This window comes from Epinephelus moara, chromosome 18, assembly GCF_006386435.1.
Source record: "Epinephelus moara isolate mb chromosome 18, YSFRI_EMoa_1.0, whole genome shotgun sequence".
Taxonomy (NCBI): domain Eukaryota; kingdom Metazoa; phylum Chordata; class Actinopteri; order Perciformes; family Serranidae; genus Epinephelus; species Epinephelus moara.
In genome coordinates, this window is record NC_065523.1 from 32,452,200 (window position 1) to 32,474,884 (window position 22,685).

A 22,685-nucleotide genomic window follows, 5' to 3' on the forward strand; every position below is an offset into this window, starting at 1 on the left:
AACCAAAGACTCTGTCTGTCCATTAGTGAGTCTGATTATTCACTCTCGCTGTCCCAGTGATCCCATTAAACTCCCTGAACGTGATCGTACAATGTGCTGACCTGCAGGCAGCCTGAAAACAGACCAGAGCCTGGAGCAGAAATCCTTCAGACCTGGAACCCTGGCTGTTGGGGTCTGACCTCCTCAGACTCGCCTGGGGGATAGCAGAGATAAAAATGGGAAAAATAAAGGAAACCGGAACATGAGAAAAGAGTGGAGGAAAAGACAAGCCAATTTAAACCACATCCAAAAGGCAACGATCATCTTATCATAGCACCAAACGGACTTCCTTATGGGAATCATTAAAACAATGAAACCTCTCCATAAAGACAGACACTGTGATTAACAGGGTTGAGTTTCATTCACATTTGAACTGATACTTGGACCCAACGGAACATTTTCTCAGTACTTTACTTTCTCTGTAATAACAAAAATGTAATTTTTGAACAAGCTGCAGAGGTGACATTGCAGACTTGAACGCAATTCTGCTCCTCTGCTCTTTTCTCATCACACATAGAGCTAATCTTCTGTGTCTGTCTGCTTCTGTGTATACGTGCGTGTGTGTGTGTGTGTGTGTGTGTGTGTGTGTGTGTGTGTCTGCTCATCTAGCAGTGATACTAGCCATTACTAAAATAATATAGAAAAGAAAATAGGTGCTGCAGTGAAAGTTATGGCTCACTGGGAAGCTGACGGAGCAGCCACAGAGCTCTGTGGCCGGGTTCCCAGTTTTGGAGCACTTCTGCCTCCTGCATGAAGTTGAACCTGGCGGCTCTGACGGCAGCAATGGAGTTTCATGGCTGGCTTCCAGGTTTCATGGTTCTTCCAGCACTTCTGCCTATCGACTTTGACTCAGTGTTCTCACCCAAATGCACATATCATGATGTAGAGGGGGATGCTTCTAGTCACCCATCTATCAACACCGCTAAATTTGTGCTTAATTTTGTCTCTTCTGTCTCTTTTGCAAGTGTTGGTGGTGCTTTTTTGTGGTTGGCGTTGAACATGGCTGCGAATCACTCATTGGGATGTGAAAATCAACTCACCAGTCTGTGAATTCTTTTGCTAGCTAGCCAGGCCAAGGTATTCACACGTAAAACCAGTAAACATTGAGGAAAGATGGAGAAGAATGAGCATCAGCTGAACTTGCATCCTTAAAGCCATTGTACAGGTGCTGGAAAATAAACTGGACGACCTCTGTGCTGCATCAGTTTCCAACGGGATATCAGGAACTGTAATATTCACTGTAATGATTCACTGACACAAAATCCTGGACAGTGCCATTCAACCAGGAGGCTTTTCGTCTATATGCCAATCTGACAGAGCAGAGGCCTCTGGTGAGAGAAGGAGTGGGATTGTGAGGTGCTGTCCCGTTCCTGCTGTGAATCACTGCTGTACGCCGTTCAGAGGTGGCTACAGAGTGGTGACGTGTCCGGGAGAAGCAACCATACAGCCATCTTGTTCACAACCAGAAACCATGGATTATCAGAACCATCCAGAAACGTGGACAATTATAAAGTGGCAGCCATCAATGTAGGAAGACACAAAAAAAGGACTACATTACAGCGCACAAGTTCACAGTTGTATATTGTACAATTCCATGTGACAAATGAATGATTGATTGATTGATCTCAGATAACAACATTTGGCACAGATGGATTTAACGTGAATCGGTACTTGTTAGTATCGAGGTAATTTGTTCAGTACCTTTAATACAGAGTTTGGTACCCAACCCTAGTGATTAAAGTGAAATACATTTATTCTCTCAACTGAAACATGAATCTATGCCAACCAGACATCTCTTGCTGACAGTAACATCACTGTCCTTGTTACAGGTGCCACACTCCAGCTTTCAGACAGGAATCAGTATTCCTGTCTGAAACAGAGGCAGCAGTGAGGGACAGCTATGAAAAATAGAACAGAAAAAGACCTTCAAGGGATCGGACATGTCAATCACACACTGTATGTACTGTGTGACATGTGCTAGATAGCATCAAAGACAGGGGAAAAAAAATTCTCCGGAGAATCACCATAAGACAACGACTCAGACAGACTGCACAGACAGTTCTCTTCACTACCAGTTCCTGAATTTAGCATCTCTATATTATATTTGTGGATCAAACATAAAGAAAAACTAACTCACAGTGTTTCGACGATGAGCAGGGGAGGGTAGGGACAGCTCAAAGAATCTCTTAGTGATAGCCTCAATTAATTCCTCTATCTTCCCGTACTGGACTGGTATGGACTGGTGGTTCAGTCTGAATAATTCAGAGAGTGGCAGCAGTTTATACAAAGCAAACACTGGACAGAAAAAATTTACACAACACTGTATGATTATTTTAGGTAGCTTGGAAGGGAGGAGGATGGTAATGGAAAGAAGCTGGCTGTTACAGAGTGGGACACAAGTTGCATTTCCACCAAACACTTTTGATATAGTAGGTAACGTACGTACCGTTACCCGTACCAGTATGTACCTAGATCTGCTTTGCATTTCCACCGCAGACAGTACTCATGTAGGTGGGGTTGTTGCTATCATCCCTGCTCTATTACTGTATTTCTTTACTGACAATGCAGAGGAACATCTGCACCTTAATCATCTATCGATCGGGGCACCCCAACATTTTCAGAACAAAAAGAAAAGACTGGTGTGTTTACAGTCTCCCTCACAATCAACAGGATATTTATAAGTATCGGGGTTGTGCATTGAGTTCTTGTTAAGCAAGAGTGGCAATTCTCTTGACCAATCAACGGATTGCAATGTTTCTAGCACCACCTTTTATTATCGGATCAGTGTGCTAGGTACCTCAACAGAGGAGTAACAAAAAGAGGACTGAATGGAACGGTTCTATTGGTACCATCTACAACTATATATACAGTATATGTATAACAAACTGAACAAAACTGAATTGGGCTGCTTAGTGAAAACAAGGCTATAACGCACATTTGTGAGCAAGAGTGTCTGTGTGTGTATGTGTCTCAATGAGTGCAACTCACGGTATAGGGTTTGCCAGAGGCTAAGCCTACAAGTGTCCTTGAAAAAGCACCTATATCAGTATATCTACCTTGTAAACCTGCGGGTCTCTGTGTGTCTGTGTGTCTACGCATCTCAAGAATGTGTGTTTGTGTATACCTGCACAGGGCGGCGGCAGCGGTGGCAGCCTGTGTGGCTACCAGCAGGCAGGAGGACGTGACTCCACCCATAACAGCCTCTGATACTGCAACAAAACCTGAACCACTGGGGAACAGACGCATGCTTGGGGGCTGCCTGTATACACACACACACACACACACACACATATATAAACAGCACTATCCAACAACAGTGCGTTTTTTTCCACAGATAAATAGGTGTCATTACAGTGTTTCCCCTAGGATTTTGTGCCTGGGTTTTTGTTTCAATCAATATAGTGACTCATACATAGCTTGTAAAAACAATTGATGACTGTCAACAAATAGAACATAGATACAAGTTACCTGCATAAAATTTGCTTCCAGTAATGACATCAAAACCAAATCACAATTATCCCCCAGTCTCATCTAATCAACCCTGTGTTTCTAGTCGTACAGACATAACGAGTCAAATCCTGGAGAAATGCAGATCAGAAGGAGTTAGTATACCCTGCATAAAGATGCCATGTCGGTCGTGTGGGCACAACACGGGACGAACAAAGCTAAATGTAAACACTGTCAGAAAACAGCAGAGTGTATTGCAGCCTCTACAGAAGCATTCAGCGTGGTGTCTTAGTGTGGTGAGCGAGGAGGAAGATGATGTGTTCATACACACGACAAGCAGGTGAGCTAGACATCAAGTTAGCAGTAAACCATGAATGTAACAGTGCGAGTTACAGTTTGTCAGAACTGCCAGACCAGTAAAGCTATTTTAGTGGCCCTCTGAGACATGTTTTGTGTCATCTGGCCCTCAAACTAATTCAAATCAATATCGGCAACTAACGACTGATCGAAGCACCCTTATCTAGAGGTGTTCAGTTCAGAATTCTTACTTGTCCTCAACTCTGGCTGTTTAAAGTAGACATGGCAAGTTACCTGTGTATGATGAGATTTTTATACAGCAGTGGTGCTAATCATTTAGCAGCGGCTAACTGCATATAGGGGAAACACTGCATTATTTAGTTGTAGCCTAGCAGCCACAGAAACAGATCCTAGACTAGGCAAAGAGACAGGCATCTATGATTAATTCTACAGGAATCACTGTTGTAAGCAAATAATCAAATACCAAGACAGTTAAAAATGGTACGACACTGTGGGTTCTGGATGAGTCAGTGAGAATTATGCCAATAGCGCAGAGAAAGAGGGCGGCATTTCAGGAATTTTTGCTGATATGGGTTTTTGACATAGATGTCAATAAAGACCCATCAAACAAGACAGTTTGTTCTTCTGCCTGATCTATCTATCATTCTTCGGCATGCTGTGCCAATACCAGCAGTGACTGTTTGCTGAGTTGCAATGAACGCACCCTCCCTCTGTCTCACTCACCTACACAGACACTTATTTTCTCTCTTTCCGGGAGGGGACACATAATAAACAAATAGTGCTGACCTATTGCTGTTAGAAAGATCACCAGAGTGTGTCTCTGGTCTATGACGCAGCACCACAACAGCTGTGGACTGGCTCCCTGTTGCCACAACAGTAGTCACATAGAGCATCCTAAATAACACATGCATGAACATAAAGGTGCACACAAACACACACAGTGATGCGTATCTATCGATACAGACCCACACACACACTGTAAAGAGACATGTTAATTGACAAATTGGATAAGGCTCACTATTACACACGTACACACTTAAGCTTGTTCAGCATTTAAGAGCTGTGGTCGGGCTACTTTTTCTTACTGTTCCACTCAGCGTAAAGGACAAATTTCCCTTGCCATTTGAAATCTCTTATCCCGTGTATCATTGCCATGTGACGGAGGGGAACATTCCATTAAAATTACGTCAACCCTGCAGAATTATGACAGTGTTTTACTGGCTCATGATATATTTTCATCTGCGAACCGGCATACAGTTAATTCAAATATAATTAAACTTCCAAGTGCACCATATTTAACATGTATTACAGGAGGTTGCTTTTCACTGTCAGCGTAGCTGAAGTTGTTCATGCTGCTGACTTTGTGTACAAACAAACAGAACAGTGGTGTAAAGAATCATGAGCATAACTGTGTGCTGTTTTGGTGATGTTAACCTGCATGAGCCTCACAACTACTAGCTTCATTTTAACTGCAGTATTAATGTATTTACATGTCAATTGTCACAAAGTGGATAATACAAAGAGGAGGAATGTCATAGATCATAAATAATGTAATAATGTTACACAATATGATCAACTAGCAAGTTCTGCGGAGAACAATTTTTTAAACTGGTCCAGAATTGAGAGAGGCAGCTGCAGCCACAATTTGGGTCCACTAAAAGTGCTTGTTTTTGCCACTGACAGGCTCAGATTTTTAATTTAAGTGTCTGACCACATTATGTAAAGGATCCCTACAGAGAAATCAAATATTTTTCTTTATCTTTCACTGATTCACTCATTCTGAAATTTCTCAAATGGTGACATGTAGTAGGAAAAACAATAATAAAAATGTTTGAGATTTGGGGAGAGAAGTGTAGGTGTATCACCGAAATTCTGTAACCCAGTGCCAGACTCTTAAAAAATCGTTGAATTTTGTGAGTTGCTGAGTGGTTAGGGTTAGGGTTTAGGGGCTGGGCCACGAATTCTGACAGGTCACAAAATTTGGTGTAATACTGAAAAGAGTTAGCGTTAACTAAGGGCGCATTCACATCAGGATAGTCCGGGGGATTCGGTTCAATTGGGCAGGGAATGCTGAAAAATTTCACTTTCATTTGGTTCGGTTCACCTTCACACTACACTTTTTAAAGCGGACCAAACCGCCTGGACAACGTCACACAGTTACAACAGCTGCTCATTCGGGGGCGGTATTGCCCGAAACAACCACTGACCAGGAAGAAAAAAAGCATGAGGTGGAAGAAAACCTGGCTTACCAATTGGCCAGGATGGAAAACGGAAATCCATCCCCTTCAGCTGACTTGGTCACCACAAAAACAATGGAGCAACACCAAATTTATGCATTTATGCACTTCCTCACTACATGACACGACATTTTCCAACTTTTTTTTTTTTTTTTTTTAACCTCTGCTTCTCCCGGTTTGCACTGTTGGCTTTGGGGTTTTTCTTCTACCCAAAATGCACTGCGCTCCATCACTTCCTCTCTTTGGTTCACTTCCTCTCTTTGATTCGCTGGGTAGTCCATTAGCATTTCCCGCTGTAAGCGAACCGCACCAGGATTCACTTGCAAGTGAACCGAGACCCCCAGTTTTCAAGCGGACCCGGGTTCGCTCGTTTGGTCCGCACCAGAGTTCAAATGAGCGTTCACACCACTCCAAACGAACCGAACTATTCATGGAAGCAGACCAGGGTTCATTTAAAGCAGACCAAATAGCGCCAGTGTGATTGCGTCCTAAAAGATTTTTGGTGTCATGGCTGAATATTCAGCTGATATCAACAATATGGAAAAGTCTGCAAGATTTCAGAACGAGACTTCTCCTTGAACAAGACTTGGTTATTCACACTAACAAACAAAGCAGATCAGCGAAAGGTGCAGAAAAACATTTCACTTCTCAATAGGGTCCTTTCCATAATGTTGTCAGACACTTACAATGACAATTTGAGCCCGTCAGTGGCAAAAACAAGCACTCTTAATGGACATAAATTGACTGTGCACAATTGCCTGTGGGGATTACACTGCAGCCTGTTTCACCGCCGTCAGCTGCTGGGCTCTCTCTCACTACTGGACCAATTTAAAAAAGTGCTGTCTCTATTAGACATTTACACACAAAAACATTGGAAAAAAGGGTTTCCCCTAAGTCACTGTGTCAACAAACTTAATCTCATTGCATTCTCATTATGTTAAATAAACTCTTTCATCAGAGTTCAGTAGGCCCTAGTATAAACTGATGATACATGGATGAACTGTAAACTGTTTCTTCAGTTGAAAATATTTTCCGATGACAGCTATATACAGTACTGTGAGGTCTGTGGATCATCTTGAGTATGTTGTTGCTCAGAAACATGTTGTTTTTGTCATTTTTCTGTCCTTTTTCAGTACAGCAGCAGATAACTCAAAACCTCAGTGAGTAAACTTTCAACTGTGTTTTTGTGATTTTGCTGAACTGACCTTTTAACATACATAAGCGTAACAATACCTGAATTTGCAAGTAATCGAAGGGGGACCTTTAAACAAAAATGTCAGCATGGAAAACTGCTGCAGCAAACCGGGACGCCTTAATTAAAACATAATTATTTTTATTTGCTGCAGCTGTGCCTACCCCCCTGTGATGTGACAGTGCTCTGTTGGAAGCACAGAGAGGCTGAGATGTGGTGAAATCTTTTTCAGTCAGTAAGCAAAGATGCTTTTTCAAAGGTGGTGCAGTGGAAATAATTCTGGCATTGGGACAGCTCAAAAAAGTGGGAAAAAATAGACATTACAGTGCAGTCTTACCTTTCCAGGATCTCAGTCAGGAGCAGCAGACCTTGTTTTGGCACCTCCAGGTTGGTCAGCCGCAGAGCCTCCTTCAGACTGCGCACCAGGGACTCAATACCTGAAACACAAACACTCGCTGTGGAAAAGAAATAATTGACTCGACAGACAGAGACACATTTTTCTAATCTTGTTCACTGCCAAAGTTACGAGAGTGCTTTGACTGATGTCTATTAAAGTACAGGGTACAACAATTTCCTGCACTACAACAAGTGACATGTTCATAAATGGAATACACGCACAAAGCACACGAACACACAAAATCCTGCATGTCAAACCAACAGTGGAGAATGGTGCATCTTCCTAATTTACTGATACACAGAATCTGCTGTAATGATCTCATGTTTATACTGAACTAGCGCTAGACCTTCACAGCACAAGGAATAGTTACATTAGATATCCTGTGTACTGGTAAATTGAGTTTATCTCTGGGGTGGAGTTAAAGTGCCACAGGATTAAAGAAAGCCACAGACAGTACAATATGATACATTATACTTTATTGTGCCCGTAGGGAAATTTGTCTCGGACTCATATGCTGCACACATGACACATGACATATCGTCTTATCATATAGCTGCTTCCATGGTGTAATAAGTAGAACCACAGATAAAGCATTTACTGTAATGGCACACACACGCACATCTGTGTGTCAGGACAGTATTTATTATCATGCATTGATAATGGGGGATGTAAAATATTGACATTTTTTGCCATTATTGGATTACTACTAGGTTTTGTGGTCCATTAGTCAGGCATTCATATTTTGTTAGATTACAATAGCACCATCTGTGTAATTAATAAAAGTATACAGTAGCTACCTCTGTTCTGCTAGCAGAAGTGGGACTAAGTCATTGTTTTGCAAGTCACAAGTAAATCTCAAGTCTTTGCACTCAAGTCCTAGGTCAAGACCCAAGTCCTAAATCTCGAGATTTGAGTCCTAAAAGTCATCAACAAATGTGATGCCATTTTACCAGAGTAAGATATCAAATTTACAAGAATCATGAATTAAGTTTGTTGGAAGTTGTCTTGACTTCGTCTGTAATTGTCAACCCGCATGATTTGCATACAGCAATTCGCCTGGTCAACAAGGGCTGTATTGCTTCAGTGTGGGGATGAAAAGTGCTTAGACACACCGGGTGCCCCCACCCCCTGTGCCATGATCAATATAGGTCGCGTTTAGAGTCATCCAGCAGATTTTGGCTTCCGGACAGATGGGGAACTCCAGGAGCTGGAGGGTGCCTTAACACCGCTCATCTGCAAACACTCCCCATGCCGCGGTAGCACAGACCTGGTTAAAAATCACCTAAGTATCCCATGAAGTGTCAACTTCCTGGGAATGAATAGTGTTACTGTTAGCTGACTCAGGGAATGAAACGTAATGCATTGATGTGTGGCACACTTTGGGGGGGAAGATATCAAGTATTTTCACGTCAAGAGACTCAAGTCCAAGTGTACAGCTGAACGCTGGAGACTATTGTAGGCAACTAAAACGTTATAATTAACTTTCATGAACTGAAAACACGCTGAAAAAGTAATGGCTACACCTATACTCCGTGAATCTAGGGTCACGCCGTGGTTACATTACCTAACCAATGTTTTTTGCTGTGGCAGTGACTGTGGCACCCACCTGTCACTTAAAGGGGCCACATCCTTTAATATCCATAACTCTAAGTTTTAATAAAATTTAAACAGATGAGTTACATACACATTTACCTTCTGTGCAGCTGTCATTAATTGGGATTAGCTTCACCAAAGACCAAAACTGTTTTTGTACCAGGTTGGTAACATGTTTATTCCTGCTGTAAAGTTGGGCATTTTAACATGGGGGTCTATGGGGATTGACTCTTTCTCGGGGCCAGCCTCAAATGGCCATTAGAGGAACTGCAGTTTTTGGCACTTCCACAGTGGCTTCATTTTTCAGCCCCAGAAGTTTCACAATTGGTCGGAAAAACCGGTCTTTCCACCAACTGTCCATCAGCAATTATTTTCAGATTTTGAGCGATGTACCACAAAACCCCAAAGTCTAGAAGAGACACAATCACAAACAGACCTAACACACACACACACAAAAGCACAGGGATAACATGATCACGCCTCGGGAATGTTTTCATCTGTTTCAGCTCTCTCACCATAGACAGAGTGACACTGGGAGAAGAAGAGTGGGTCCTCAGTAAGTAACACCAAACAGCTGTAGACAGACCACAGCAGCACCTCATTACTACTACTGGCCAGACGGTCGAACAGAAACTCTGTGTGGGAAAAGATGGATGGAGAGAAAAACTTGTGTGAAGGGCTGAAAAAAAGAACAGAAAGAGAGAACAGGGAACAATGCTGCAACACTTTAATATTCTGCATCATCATACCACCTCCAAAAACAAATCTGTGTAAAGTTTTCATGCAAATCTAGCCTATGATGACAAAAAAAGATGGTAATATTCTTTTTGAAAGCCCCATCGTATTCTGAAATTCTGGGGCAAGAGAGAAACACAAATAGCATCCCTACAGTGATGAAGGAATAGGTATAAAAGCAGAGGAGAAAACAACAAAGACAGAGAAGAAGAAAGAGGGATACACAGAGAGACAGCAAGAGAAATAACAAAACGTAAACAAAGCGAGAGTAAAAAGAGAAGGCAAAGGAAATTATTTGTAGAAGACAAATCAAACAGTGCAACAGCTTGTTTAGCTCACATATCCCAGCTACTGTTTGTGTGTCTGTGTGTGCATATTACCAGCTATGTCAGCTTTGATGAAGGGAGCACTGCACTGAGTGGCAGAATGAACTAGGATGAATGCAATACACTTCGCACTGGACACCTGCAACGTCTCATCACCACTCAGCAGCAACTGGAACAAAAAACAACACTTTATTTACTGGAATCCACCAATCATTGAAGACATAGCATTCAAGTAGTGTGCAGGGCTTCCACAGTGTTTATAGACATAACGTATGGTTTCTCTAACAATGCCAGACTGCTGCTGACATCAGAGATAAAGAAATATCTTGTCAACTGTCTGGTTCCCATCTTCAGTGCACTGTGCTCTGAGCTTTCATGTTATGTTAGTTTATGAATGTGCCACAAGCTGTCAAATATCTGCAGCATGGTTCTGCATGTAATGTATATCCAGGGCAAACTGTACATGCAATTGAGCCTTTGCTAAGCCCCAGCCCTTTTTGATGGTCCATGAAGCTGTCAGTTAGCATACAGACCACTGTCACTGACTGCACTCCCTGAAGAAACATTACATAATTTTTTGGAAAAAAGAAAAGGCGATTTCTGAGAGAAGCAGACAGAAGGGTCTACAATATGTGCTTGAAGAATATATCCAGGATGTTAATCTGACTCAGCAGCGTAAACAGGATAAAATGATAAAGACAGAAGCTAAAGCCTACAGATTACAGACAGGACAGAAGACAGTGAAATAAAAGAGGAACTAATAACTGTGGGAGCAAATCTCAAATCTCATGTGTAGGGGCATCAGTGGCTTAGTCGTAGAGCAGGCGCCCCATGTACAAGGCTGTTGCCGCAGCGGCCCAGGTTCGAATCCAGCCTGTGGCCCTTTGCTGCATGTCATCCCCCCTTCTCTCTCTCCCCCCTTCATGCTTATCTGTCCTGTCCATTAAAGGCAAAATGCCCAAAAAAATATCTTAAAAAATAAAAAGTAGAATGTGTATACATTCAGTATACCTTCAGTGGCTAGCGTAGCATAGAAGTGCTTTGCATATGCCCGAGACACAACGTTTAACCACGACTATCTCAAGGCACAGCTGGGTGGAGGAAGGGGTCCGGTTTGGTGACCTCAGAATTACATCTCTGCTATTTGCAGATCATGTGGTTCTGTTGGCTTCATCACACCGTGACCTCCATCATGCACTGGGGCGGTTTGCAGCCAAGTGGTAAGTGGTCAGTATGAGGGTCAGCACCTTGAAGTCTCAGGCCATGGTTCTCTGCCGGAAAACGGTGAATTGCCCCCTCTGGGTTGGACGTGAGTTACTGCCCCAAGCGAAGGACTTCAAGTATCTCGGGGTCTCGTTCACGAGTGAGGGTAGAATGAAGCTTGCAATGGATTGGCCGTTTGGTGCAGCGCCTGCTGTGCCAGACCATTGTAGTGAAGAGAAAGCTGAGCCAGAATGCAAAGCTTTCGATTTATTGGTCGATCTACATCCCAACCCTCACCTATAGTTATGTGCTATGGGTAATGACCAAAAGAATCAGGTCGCAGATACAAGAAGCCAAAATGAGTTTCCATTGAAGGGATGTTGGGTTCAGCCTTAGAGACAGATTAAGGAGCTCAGACCTCCGGAGGGAGCTTGGAGTAGAACCGCTGCTCCTGTTGAAAGGGGTCAGTTAAGGTGGTTCGGGCATCTGATCAGGATGCCACTTGGGCACCTTACGTTAGAGTTGTTCCGGGCCCGTCCAACTGGTAGGAGGCACCAGGGTGGACCCAGAACAGGCTAGAGAGATTACAGATCTCGTCCGGCGTGGGAAATCCTCTGGATTCCCCAGGAGGAGCTGGAAAGCTGGGGAGAGGAGCGTCTGGAATACTTTGCTCAGCCTGCTGCCCCCATGACCCATCTTCAGATAAGCGATTTAAAAAGGATGGATGGATGGATGGATGGATGGATAACTCAAAATCCACAAAACCTGCCTGAAAATGAAGAAAATCTTAAGTGACTGCATGAGTCTATCCAGCACAGCCAAAAAGTTCTCGGACCCTGCATCAGAGTTGGCTGATAATACGCGAAGGGTCAATTAGTAGCTTGAAAATGAAATCTGAAAAATTATCAGAATGAGTATCCTTGTGTACACCTGTCAATTCTTAAGATTTCCTTTAAGAAATGTCTAAGCCACAAAGATATGATTTATTGTTCTTCTATGATTATGCAAGTCCAGCACTGGGTGAGGCAAAAATATCAACTTCACAATTTGAAGTCATTATATAACATAACTGATCCATTTTGTCTTCATAAATGAGGTCTATATAATGGAAATTACGAAGGTACACTGAAGCCACAGCGATCCCTGAGATGAATATGGATGGATTACTTACTTATAAACTCTTTGCATAAAACCTGAGACTTAGTGTGCTGTACATGAAGTCATTTAGTACCAACAGAAGCAACTAAACAATCGACCATGTGGAAAATTGAAGAAAAGTGCCTAGGGACTCTGCTGTTGGAGTTTGCATGATTTCTTTTACTTGTTTAGTTTTAGTGCAACATATTTACTGAAGTTTGTCTTCATAAGTGCAACAACACTTAAGGTTTTTTTCTTTTTTCTTTTTCCCTTCCAAGTTCCCTGTGGATTTCCTGGAGTTGTGTATGATTAAAAACAGTAAATTTATTAAGTAGATTGGATCCTAAAACAACACAATGATTATGTCCTGGGAGGTCATTTAGATTTAAGTGAATGCTTATTTAGTTATGAGTTAAATTTTATAACAACTCAACACAACAGTGAGCTACAAAAAAAGGAAAAAAGGAAAAACCCCTCTGACATCATGAGCTGTGCTGTAATGTGAGTCATAACTGAGAAAATCTAACTAGATGTAATCTACACATTGATTTCCCAGACACGAAGCACAAATATTTGTCTAGGGGCAAAGCCTCCCTGAACCCCTATTCAAAGGCACATTAATCCAGGATTAGAACTTCTTGTTATGATTATCGTCAGCGTCAGAATGCTGGTCTTGGGGGTGGGAGCAGGATGTTTGGACAGAGACCTTTTTCAGTATGAGAGGCAGAGGGCATTGGTCAGGGGACTGTTGCTCTTGGTTTTGGCTGAGGGTCTGGCTGTTGTTGGTGTAGTTGTTCTGGTTCTCATGGCACATGATCTGCTCTCCGGGGCAGTTCATCAGAACTGACACCGCCTCTCCCTGCTGCACCAGCCGCCACAGCAGGCCTAACAGATAAAAGACAAGGTCCAGAAAGCAATTAATGAAGACAAAGCTCAACATTCTGCAAATCTAATATATACAAACCCTAACAGACTAATCACAAGGTCCTAGACAAGACAGGGGGATAAATTCTTTCATGATGATTTGCACTTATAAACATCAGACAACTTCTACAAAGATAAAACACTGTGGTGAAGAGATTTTTTTTACATTTTGATTATGAAGAAGAAAGAAAATACAAACAAGACAAAACCACAACACAAGAACAGTATGTCAGAAGTTACAGACAAGATGATATAAATATAATATACTTGCTTCAGAGATCAATCTTTCTTGACCAGACTTCTCCGTTGTACTTACAAGGTTCAAGGTTCCTTTACTTTGTTCTGGCTTTACATCTTGAATAGTCAAACACTCCTTAAACAAAATGTCTCTTACTTTTATAGTCTTTTATGAGTGTACACGGTCCAGCTAAGCCAAGGGTGTCAAACATACAGTTCGCAAACCAGAATTGACTTGCCAAAGGGTCCAATCTGGCTCACTGGATGGCTTTGCACTCCTAATATTGATGCACTTGTGAAGGCTAATGGGTCTTTCTTTATTTTTACAACTTTATTTTATCAGGGTTTTCAGGTTAAAGGAAAAGAAGGAGAAAAAAAGTTCATCCATCCAGTGAATTTCGTTAATAATTGCAATCCAGTCGTCCTTTGGGGGCTTGCCTGTAGCCACCTCTGTGTGATGGCTTTCTTGCTTGCGGCCAAAAGTACTTTGTAAAGGTATTTATATCTATTAAGAGATTGTCCGGGATTTTGCCCAAGTACAATATGACAAAAGAACAATCAACTTCTATTCCAAAGATGATCCTTATCTGGCAATCTCTTGCCAATATGGATAAATAAGTGGGCATCCCCAAAAAATATGACAGTGGTCTGCCATTGATTTACCACATAGCCTCCAACATTCATCCCAGCCCCGGGGGATAAATTTAGATTTTGGAGTCACAAAATATCGTATTATGTTTTTCCAGCAGAACTCCCACCAGGATCTTGAATTGGTGGTCCTAGTTTGACTCTCCCAAATATCATTCCAATCATCCTCAGGTATCTCCAGACCTGATGCCCTCTCCCATTTCTGTTTGACCTGCTAATGGGGCTTTCACACAGCCACACGGTAACTCGCCGCTGCCAATCATTTCAATGAGGGCAAAGCGGCAGAGGGGAAGCAGTTTCTAACATGGCCATAGGTGTATGAAGCAGTTCACCGCCCATATGCCCACACACAGATTCTGCTTTGCCGTATGTTGAACTTCTGGCAATTGCCCCCTGGCTTTGGCCGCTCACACAGTAGGCATCACAGAAGCAGAAAGACAAGATGGAGGAGCTGATAATGTTGGTGTCTAAATACCAAAGAGTTATGGTGCTACAAACTTATAAGGACAACCAGAAGAAAAACTGAGCCTGGGATAAAATTTCCACCAAACTTCAGATGACTGGTAAATTGTCCAAATATGTAGAAATGTTTTCTTCCTACAACATGCAGCTACAAGCAAGCTTGTAATTCTGCCAGTGCTCACCTGCCTGTCACTGTAGCCATGAACTACAGCGGCAGCAGACACTTTTAGAAATGCTTTGCTTTTTGGGGGAACACTCTTGCAGGTGGGTGGTTGTCAGGGCGGTTACCATGCAGTGTTGTGAAAGCAGTTTAAGAGGTGCCAGGTTTCAGGAGCAAGTTTAACAGTGAGCAGCCTGCTTCATGTAATGCAATGCATATGTAAAGATACTGAACATTGTGCAAAACAAAGTTAATTAGCAGCTTCATAACATAAGAACGCCTTGATAAGGCACTGTCAAAACTTTAGATTTGTAAATGGTTTGTAAAGTAGGGGATAACTTAACCTGCTTCCTTTAAAGCTTCCACTTGAGTTCCATGAAAAACTGAGACCTATTGTTAAAATTGCACTTATTTTTCTTAAGACAACTCAGGTTTTTCACTATTTGTTTTGTAAACGGTTGAATGTACCACGAATCAAAATGTACTTCTTTACATAAGAAAAAGGGGAAAATTTGGATGTGTTGTTATTTATAGGTTATTTTGCAACGTTATTACTGGTCGAGCCCACATCAATTTGGACTGCATGTGGCCCATGAAGTGTGACACCCCTGATCTAAGTCATTCGGCCCTATTTAGATGGTCTAAAGCGGACGGCGGAGGGCGCATAATCCATGTCGCAAGTGTCATTGCTATTTAGATGCAGGCGCAGTTGTCATTTCACGCCCTGCGCCCTCGTCGTCTAACTAGCAAATGAACTTGCGCTTCTCTGGGTGTGTTGGTCTAAAAATGAGGAGTGGTCAGGCGCAGTCATGGCACGTTGCTAGTTAGATGACGTAAAAAGCAAATGCACCAGTGTACAAGTACAAATGTATATGAAGTCNCTGATGCTGTGGCTGTTTGTGGTTGGCTGAGAGGGATGTGAACTCATTAGTTTGCAGCTGTGTTACTGTAATCAAATCAGGTTGGGTTTCCATTACGCGTGCCAAACGTGCCAAACGGTGCCAATCGCGCCTCTTTTAAAGGGAATGAGAGGTGACACTCTGATTGGCTTATTGAATGCCCAAAACACACCCATGACTAATTCACAGAGTAAGTCCAACCCTTTTAGACTCTCCGCCATGGCGCACAGTCTGAAAACGCGCTGTCTAACTAGCAAGTGACTGGGACACGCCCATGCGCCGCACGCCTGGCGCTTTGCGTTTTAGATCATCTAAATAGGGCCCTTAATCTCTGCAAAGCCCCTGCAGGGCTGAGGCTGCACGTCCCATCATTATCAGTCCTATGAAGTCCTTTAGCCAGTAATTCAAACAAAAAAATGATTGCCTTACTTTTCGGTTCATAAGGATGATCTTTTTCACTGAAAGGAATGCCATAGTCACACTTTTGGGCAAAGTGATATATCCGCATTTAATATTAAACATATTTTTGATTCCTTCCTGAAACTGTCTTATTTCTGTGCAATGCCATAACATATGTATTAAAGATCCTCTCTCCACCGCCATGTCAAAATAGGTCTGACATATTAGAATTCAGTTTATTCAGCTTTTATGGAGTTATATATATGGTATAAGATCTTTATCTGTATAAGACTCAAACACCTTTTGAAAAGTAATTTGTGCTGTACGTCACACTATAGTGTCCTTTTATTCCAGTGGTGGGTGTTTTCTCAGATCATGATCCCATTGTAATTTAAATTTATCCATGCAGAGAGATATAAGTCTGTAAAGTTCAGATACTGTGCCTCTATTTATTACAATCTTTTCCAGTTTATTATCTGTTTCTTTATTTGAGGCCAGTATACAGTAGCGCCTCGAGATATGAGTTTCTGCAATACAGATTTCAGCCGTAGATACTGCAGGTGGGGAGATTCGTCACAATCTGTTTGTATCTGTGATCATGAAAATGCAGAATGCGTCTTACCAAAGCATGGCATGAATAAAATATGATCATTTTGACTTACATACCGTGGCCACTTGTTAATCAGAGTTTAAGAAGTCAGGTAACATTAAGTCCTCATCCCTCATTTGGTAGAAAAAAGGAAGAGACCTTGTGAAAGATCAGCATGACAAAAAGCAGATGAATATACAGCTAATAATGATAAACATCAACCATAAGGCCGAGCCCAAAGTCCATTCAAGCGTCATACTACCACACTGACGAGCACAGAGGCATGTAAGGCCACTGAGGCCCTTCATTACCCTGTTGTAATAGCACAAAACTGATTTAAGTTTCACAAAAGGATATTAGGACCAGAACATACTGTACACAAATCCAAACCCAAACGCACAATGCAATAAAAAGTAATATAATTAGCAATTAAATGTTGCCCAGCTGCACAGCTTTTCTTTTCCTTTCCAGCCATCTGGAGACAAAGTAATAAAACACAACACAAAAAAATCATTTTTAAACATTATAAAAAGCATATTTCTTTTCATGGAAATGCTGTTAACACTCTGTTTATAATACAGCAGTGAAGAAGAAGAAGGATAATCCTGTTAAATTCCTCCATGTTGTTGTTCTCACTGGGGCTGGTGAGGGTAAGCTTATTAAGATTAAATCAATTCAAAATAACACAAACAAGAACAGTAAAAGCTCAACTGCAGCTACACTAAAAGCCAGAGCAAACCAACCTCGCACCTCTACTCCAAGCACACAGTGGATCCCACCTTTCTCCAAAGTTAATATGGTGATAAAACAACTCCAAATTTCTAGGGGATAATGACTCTATTTCCTTTTCAATAACTCCACTGTGGTTATCACCCACTGCACATGCTGGCAAGCTTATTATCCTTATAACTCAAAATTTCTACAAGATAACAACTCTTTCATCTCAGTATAATCCCTCGTCTATGTCCATCTTGCCTCACTCTTAAGTAGATTCTGGATCTTCACTGAGAAAGATGATGATAAATGTGTTACTTTATGACCTGTTAGCTTTTTCTAATTAAAAAACAGCTTTATAATATTATCAATGACCCCTACAAAGGAGTGGAAACATCTTATGATAAGACATTAGTTGAATGATTCACTTTGGTTCTGACAAATTTCTTAAAAGTGACTATTTTTGCATAAAAACCTGACGTGAAACAACATAAATGCCACCAACGCTATTACATCTTTTACTTTTCTTTTTAGTCCACACCCCTATTAGCCGTCATCCTTACTCTCTCCCAGGCATTTCAAATGACATAATAGTCTTTCCTTCAGACTGTCACCAAACTAGTTGCTGTTGTGCTCAGCTCCAAAATTTCATCCATTTTTAATAACATCTTTCCTCTATCTCGCAAATTGTATTTTTCATGCTAAGCATGCTGTACTGATCTCAACAACTTCAAACCTTTAGATGACAGAAACTCAATCTCACTAGTGCCTAATAAATCTAAATGAGGCCAATAATTTTTCATCCAGGCAGCTAATGATGCTCTCATACAGTTATTTTGAAAAAGTACATTTCTACAAAGTGGAAAAAAACTTGCTCAAAAGTCACAAAACTTATGGTCATGAAAACTTTCAGCTCATGATGAATATTTTAATTTAAAATATATTCTAGCTTTGCTCCAGACAGCTGAATAAACTCAATAAAAGATGATTTTTTTTTTCTCACCAACGCAGTTGTTGATGAGCTGGGGGGAACCGGCATTGGTTAAGGTCTGCAGCAACAGGAAACACACTCTGTCCCTGATGGCAACGGGCAAGGACTGGGTTGCTGAGCCCCCAGCTGTCTCGAACAGTTTGAGCCACACATACAGGACCGAAGCCTTCAACACTTCATCTGGGTGATTCCAGGCCGAGCACAGGTGTGCCAGCAAGGACACTGGTGAACAGAAATGGGAAACAGATGAGTAAACACAAACAAAGGAACTAGTAAGGAATAAAAGACGAGGATAAATACATGATCAAGTGGGGAAACTGGGTTGGTGCAACCACAACAAATATCTCACATATAAATACAACAACTCAAGTAAAGTGTGTTTAATCTACCTGTGTGTCTCACAGATACCCATATCGTAAGATTAGAGGGAGCAGACAAAGATTCCCAGAGGAGCGTTAAAGGAAATATATTGTGAGGGAAGCGCAGATTAACAGACAACAATGAGAGCAGTGAGACAACAACATGGAAATGGTGCAAACCACTGGGAACAAAGTGTGTTTGTGAGTTTCACCTGAACAACCTCTTTAGCTATGACAGACAATGGCAGAGCCAACACTGGAGGGAAAGTTGCCATGAAGATGAAAGGATCGAAGATTGGCTACTGAGGAGACGGCACAGTAAAATGGCAGGCGGAAGAAAAGGAGATTTAAAAAAAAATACAAAGTGGTGGGATAGGAGTCTCTTCTCTGAGCCAGAGACTCCCAGGTTGGCTCTCTGACAGAGACAGCATGATTTAGATTCACAAGAAGGGAAAAGAGAAAGACAGGGAGACACTTATGGAGAGACTGATGGTGCGAAAGAGAAGATAAGAAGAGACAGGTAGAGGTAGAAAGGCTGAGTTAGTGAAAGAGAGGAAGCCGGAGGATGAGAGAGTATGAAACAGATGCAAGGAGGGAGAGCCATACACACATTCAGCCACAAAAAAGAGGAGTAAAGAGAGACACAGATGTAAGATGTAGAGAGACAGAATTTACAAATACATAAACAGCGTGATGAATAAGTTGCTGCTAATGGGCAACAGCATTTGTGTGCATGTACAGTCCTTGACCTTCGAATAACAGAGTTAGCCTCTTTAATATTACTACTGTTTTTGCACTGAAATGTCCGAAGAAGCTGTGCCTATCAAATGAAGATATTTAAGTTCAAGCTGACAGAAAACACAGATCCAATCATACAGCCCTTAAGGCCACAGTATCTTCTAAATAACTAGAAGGGCATTCACAGAGCACAGACCTCTGCCAAGGCCTAATGCCCTATTTAGCAATGTTAACAATTCAGATCTGCTTCAAATTTAATGGATTCTTACTTGCTCATGCTGTACCCTTCCACCTAGTTTCATGATAATCGGCAAATGGTTTTTCCATAATCTTGCTGATAGACAGACACAGGACAAACCAACAGTCAAACAAACCAACCAAATCACATAACGTTGTGGGCTGAGGTAATTACAATCTCTGTGAAAACATGAACTGAAAGAAGTGACATTAACTACTGGGGCTGTGGTGGTTTGTGTATTCGTGCCAAGCTGTCACAAAACAGGAGTTATGGTTCAGTGCATGTAGCCGCACGCAGAATACACGGTATATAGGCTGATGCACATAATGCAGAACCAAAGTTCACACGCTCTAGTTCCACCCAGAAACTTATATGTATGCTAACAGCATACATAGGCAACTGGACTTGATTGAATGATGAGAGTCTTCAAGAAACTCAAGCAAGTCCCGTTGCCTACGATACAGCACTTATGATTGTGCTGAGGTTAAAACAACAAGCTGATTGGCGTGAAGTCAGTCAAATGAAACGCTGAAGCACGACCTGCCTGCAGGTTCCTAAGAAGCTACGAGAGCAATGGAGAGCGAGTTGCGTGTAAGACGAGGATGATGCGTCGATGTTGCTCTGTGGTTGCAGGGTTTGTAATTGGAAACACAACCACTATGCTAACGAACATTCAAAGGCTCAACCAGATTCCTGGGCTGAGGCAAAAAACTATTATGAAAATAGTTCACCAAAGTTGCCAGAGTACAAAATGTTACCCCTTTTCCACCAACATTTCCAGGAACTGTTATTACCAGGAATTTATTGACCTGGGTAAAAGAATTCCTGGTAATCTGTGTGGTTTGCATTTCCACCACACCTCAAAGGTCTGGGAAATTTATTCAAATCAGGCTGATGACGTAGATGATTCGGCGTGTGCCCTATATTTAGCTATGCCACCTTGTTGGCTGGTAACATGGTAACATTAGTGCTGGTAGAGACTGGAGCGGCTGTTTCTCTCAGCCAGCAGCTAAGTTTAAAAGTATTTTAAGACAAGTGACAAACTAAGTTAGTCTACATACAGACAGCTGTCATTTGAGTTTATCATTGTGCATGTATGTGGAGGAGTTCAGCGCTGGCACAAAAGACCTGATACCATTAGCGCTTATCAATACAACGGTCTTTGATAGTTTCGTCCCGGGGCTAATTTAGTACCGGGTTTCGGTACCTATCCTTAATCAAGACACAAACAAAGTGAAGGTTGTAGAAATGAAATAAAGTTTGAAGCAGCTGCCCGTACCAGGAAGTGCGGAACGCTGCAAGTGTGTGTTCCACCAATCAGCGTTCTTCAGCAAACAGCCCCGCCCCTCAAGAATTACGGGTAATCTGAAAAGTCCTACCCCCCTACTAGGTACTTTTTCAGGGAAAGTTTGGGGTTTAGGGAAGGTTTTTTTATGCGGGTAATACCACTACCAATTTCATAGAGAAAAAAATCCCACTGAAGTATAGCCAAAAATCATCCCTTTTAATAGACAACAGACAGGAGGTATTTCTGAACATATGGGGCCCCTACATGAATACAATATTGAACGGCTCATTAGCGTGAGGTTGACAGTGTTACTTTGTTTGATAGTAACATGATGAATGACGTCATGATGGTGGCGCTGGACCATGTGGGTCAGACGTTGCTACAGAAGTGTAACAGGAAGTGGTGATCCTTGCCTGATATGTTACTTACATTACATATGAATAACTATGATAAAAAGCTTTGTCCAATAAGGTGTTATCAGTACTGTATATGTGAGGAATGGTCATGCTTAATTACTTTTGAATTGTCGAAATGTAATGTCTTTTTTGGCCTATGTATTGTCACTATTTGATATGTAAATAGTAGCTGTAAGTTCAGTCGTATTCGCCCTGGTTGTTATTATCATTTTGATATGGGAGTGATAATTATGCTCACCATGTAAACTATTACAATAGTGGTACGTAGCAAAATCATAGGTAATTCCAATGCTTTCCTTCTGTACATTTTTCATTTTTATTATTTTATTTTTTTCATGTTTTTCTACCTGCTGTATTAGTTTTATTTTATTCGCAATATTTTTTTTCTTTAGTGTTTATGATGTCTCTGTTTTGAACAGCAAAAAAAGTGAATTACAAAACGAATATACTTTAAATGAAGACAGAAGTAGTAAAACAATGTGTGTTTGTGTACCATAGACTCTATAAATAATGGACATAGCTACCGTGATGTCACTGATTGGTTTGTGAACTACCGCTTTGAAGCCTCAAGTTTAGCGTTTTGGCTGTTGCCATCATGTTTTTTGAGCCAGAAGTGACCATATTTGGAGGTGAGGGGAGATCTCTGTAAGAGCGAGGGGTGGCTCTGACTCACAGACTGCAGCTACCAGGTATCGACGCCTCGCAGACAGCCTGTCAATGAAGTAGTCCCGCCCTTAAATATGCTTAACCTTGAGCTTTCAGCCCTGTGCAGTTGTCATGAACATTGAAATAAGCTAAAGAGACCAAAGCTGTTATTTGTACCAGGCTGTCAACATAGTTATTTCTGCTGTCATTTTAACTTGGGGGTCCATGGGGCTCTGTTTTTGGAGCCAGCCTCAAGAGGCCATTCAATAAACTGCAGTTCCACATTAGCTCCATCTCTCAGCCTCTGAAGTTGCGGCTTGGTGTGTACTCCAAGAATGACAGCAGGACACAGAG

At 41.7% G+C, this 22,685-nt stretch overlaps 1 protein-coding gene across 1 annotated transcript in view; it reads right to left on the minus strand.

The window, feature by feature from the left end:
• LOC126406168 (meiosis inhibitor protein 1-like) overlaps positions 1–22,685 on the minus strand; it is a 59,850-nt gene that overhangs the window by 25,158 nt on the left and 12,007 nt on the right. The window contains exons 7-14 of the mRNA XM_050070345.1: positions 18,660–18,869; positions 13,331–13,509; positions 10,339–10,453; positions 9,739–9,858; positions 7,571–7,670; positions 3,164–3,298; positions 2,177–2,291; positions 102–193 (exon numbers count right to left, since the gene is read on the minus strand). Coding sequence (XP_049926302.1) covers positions 102–193; positions 2,177–2,291; positions 3,164–3,298; positions 7,571–7,670; positions 9,739–9,858; positions 10,339–10,453; positions 13,331–13,509; positions 18,660–18,869 — 1,066 coding nt within the window. The remainder of the gene's footprint in view (positions 1–101; positions 194–2,176; positions 2,292–3,163; positions 3,299–7,570; positions 7,671–9,738; positions 9,859–10,338; positions 10,454–13,330; positions 13,510–18,659; positions 18,870–22,685) is intronic.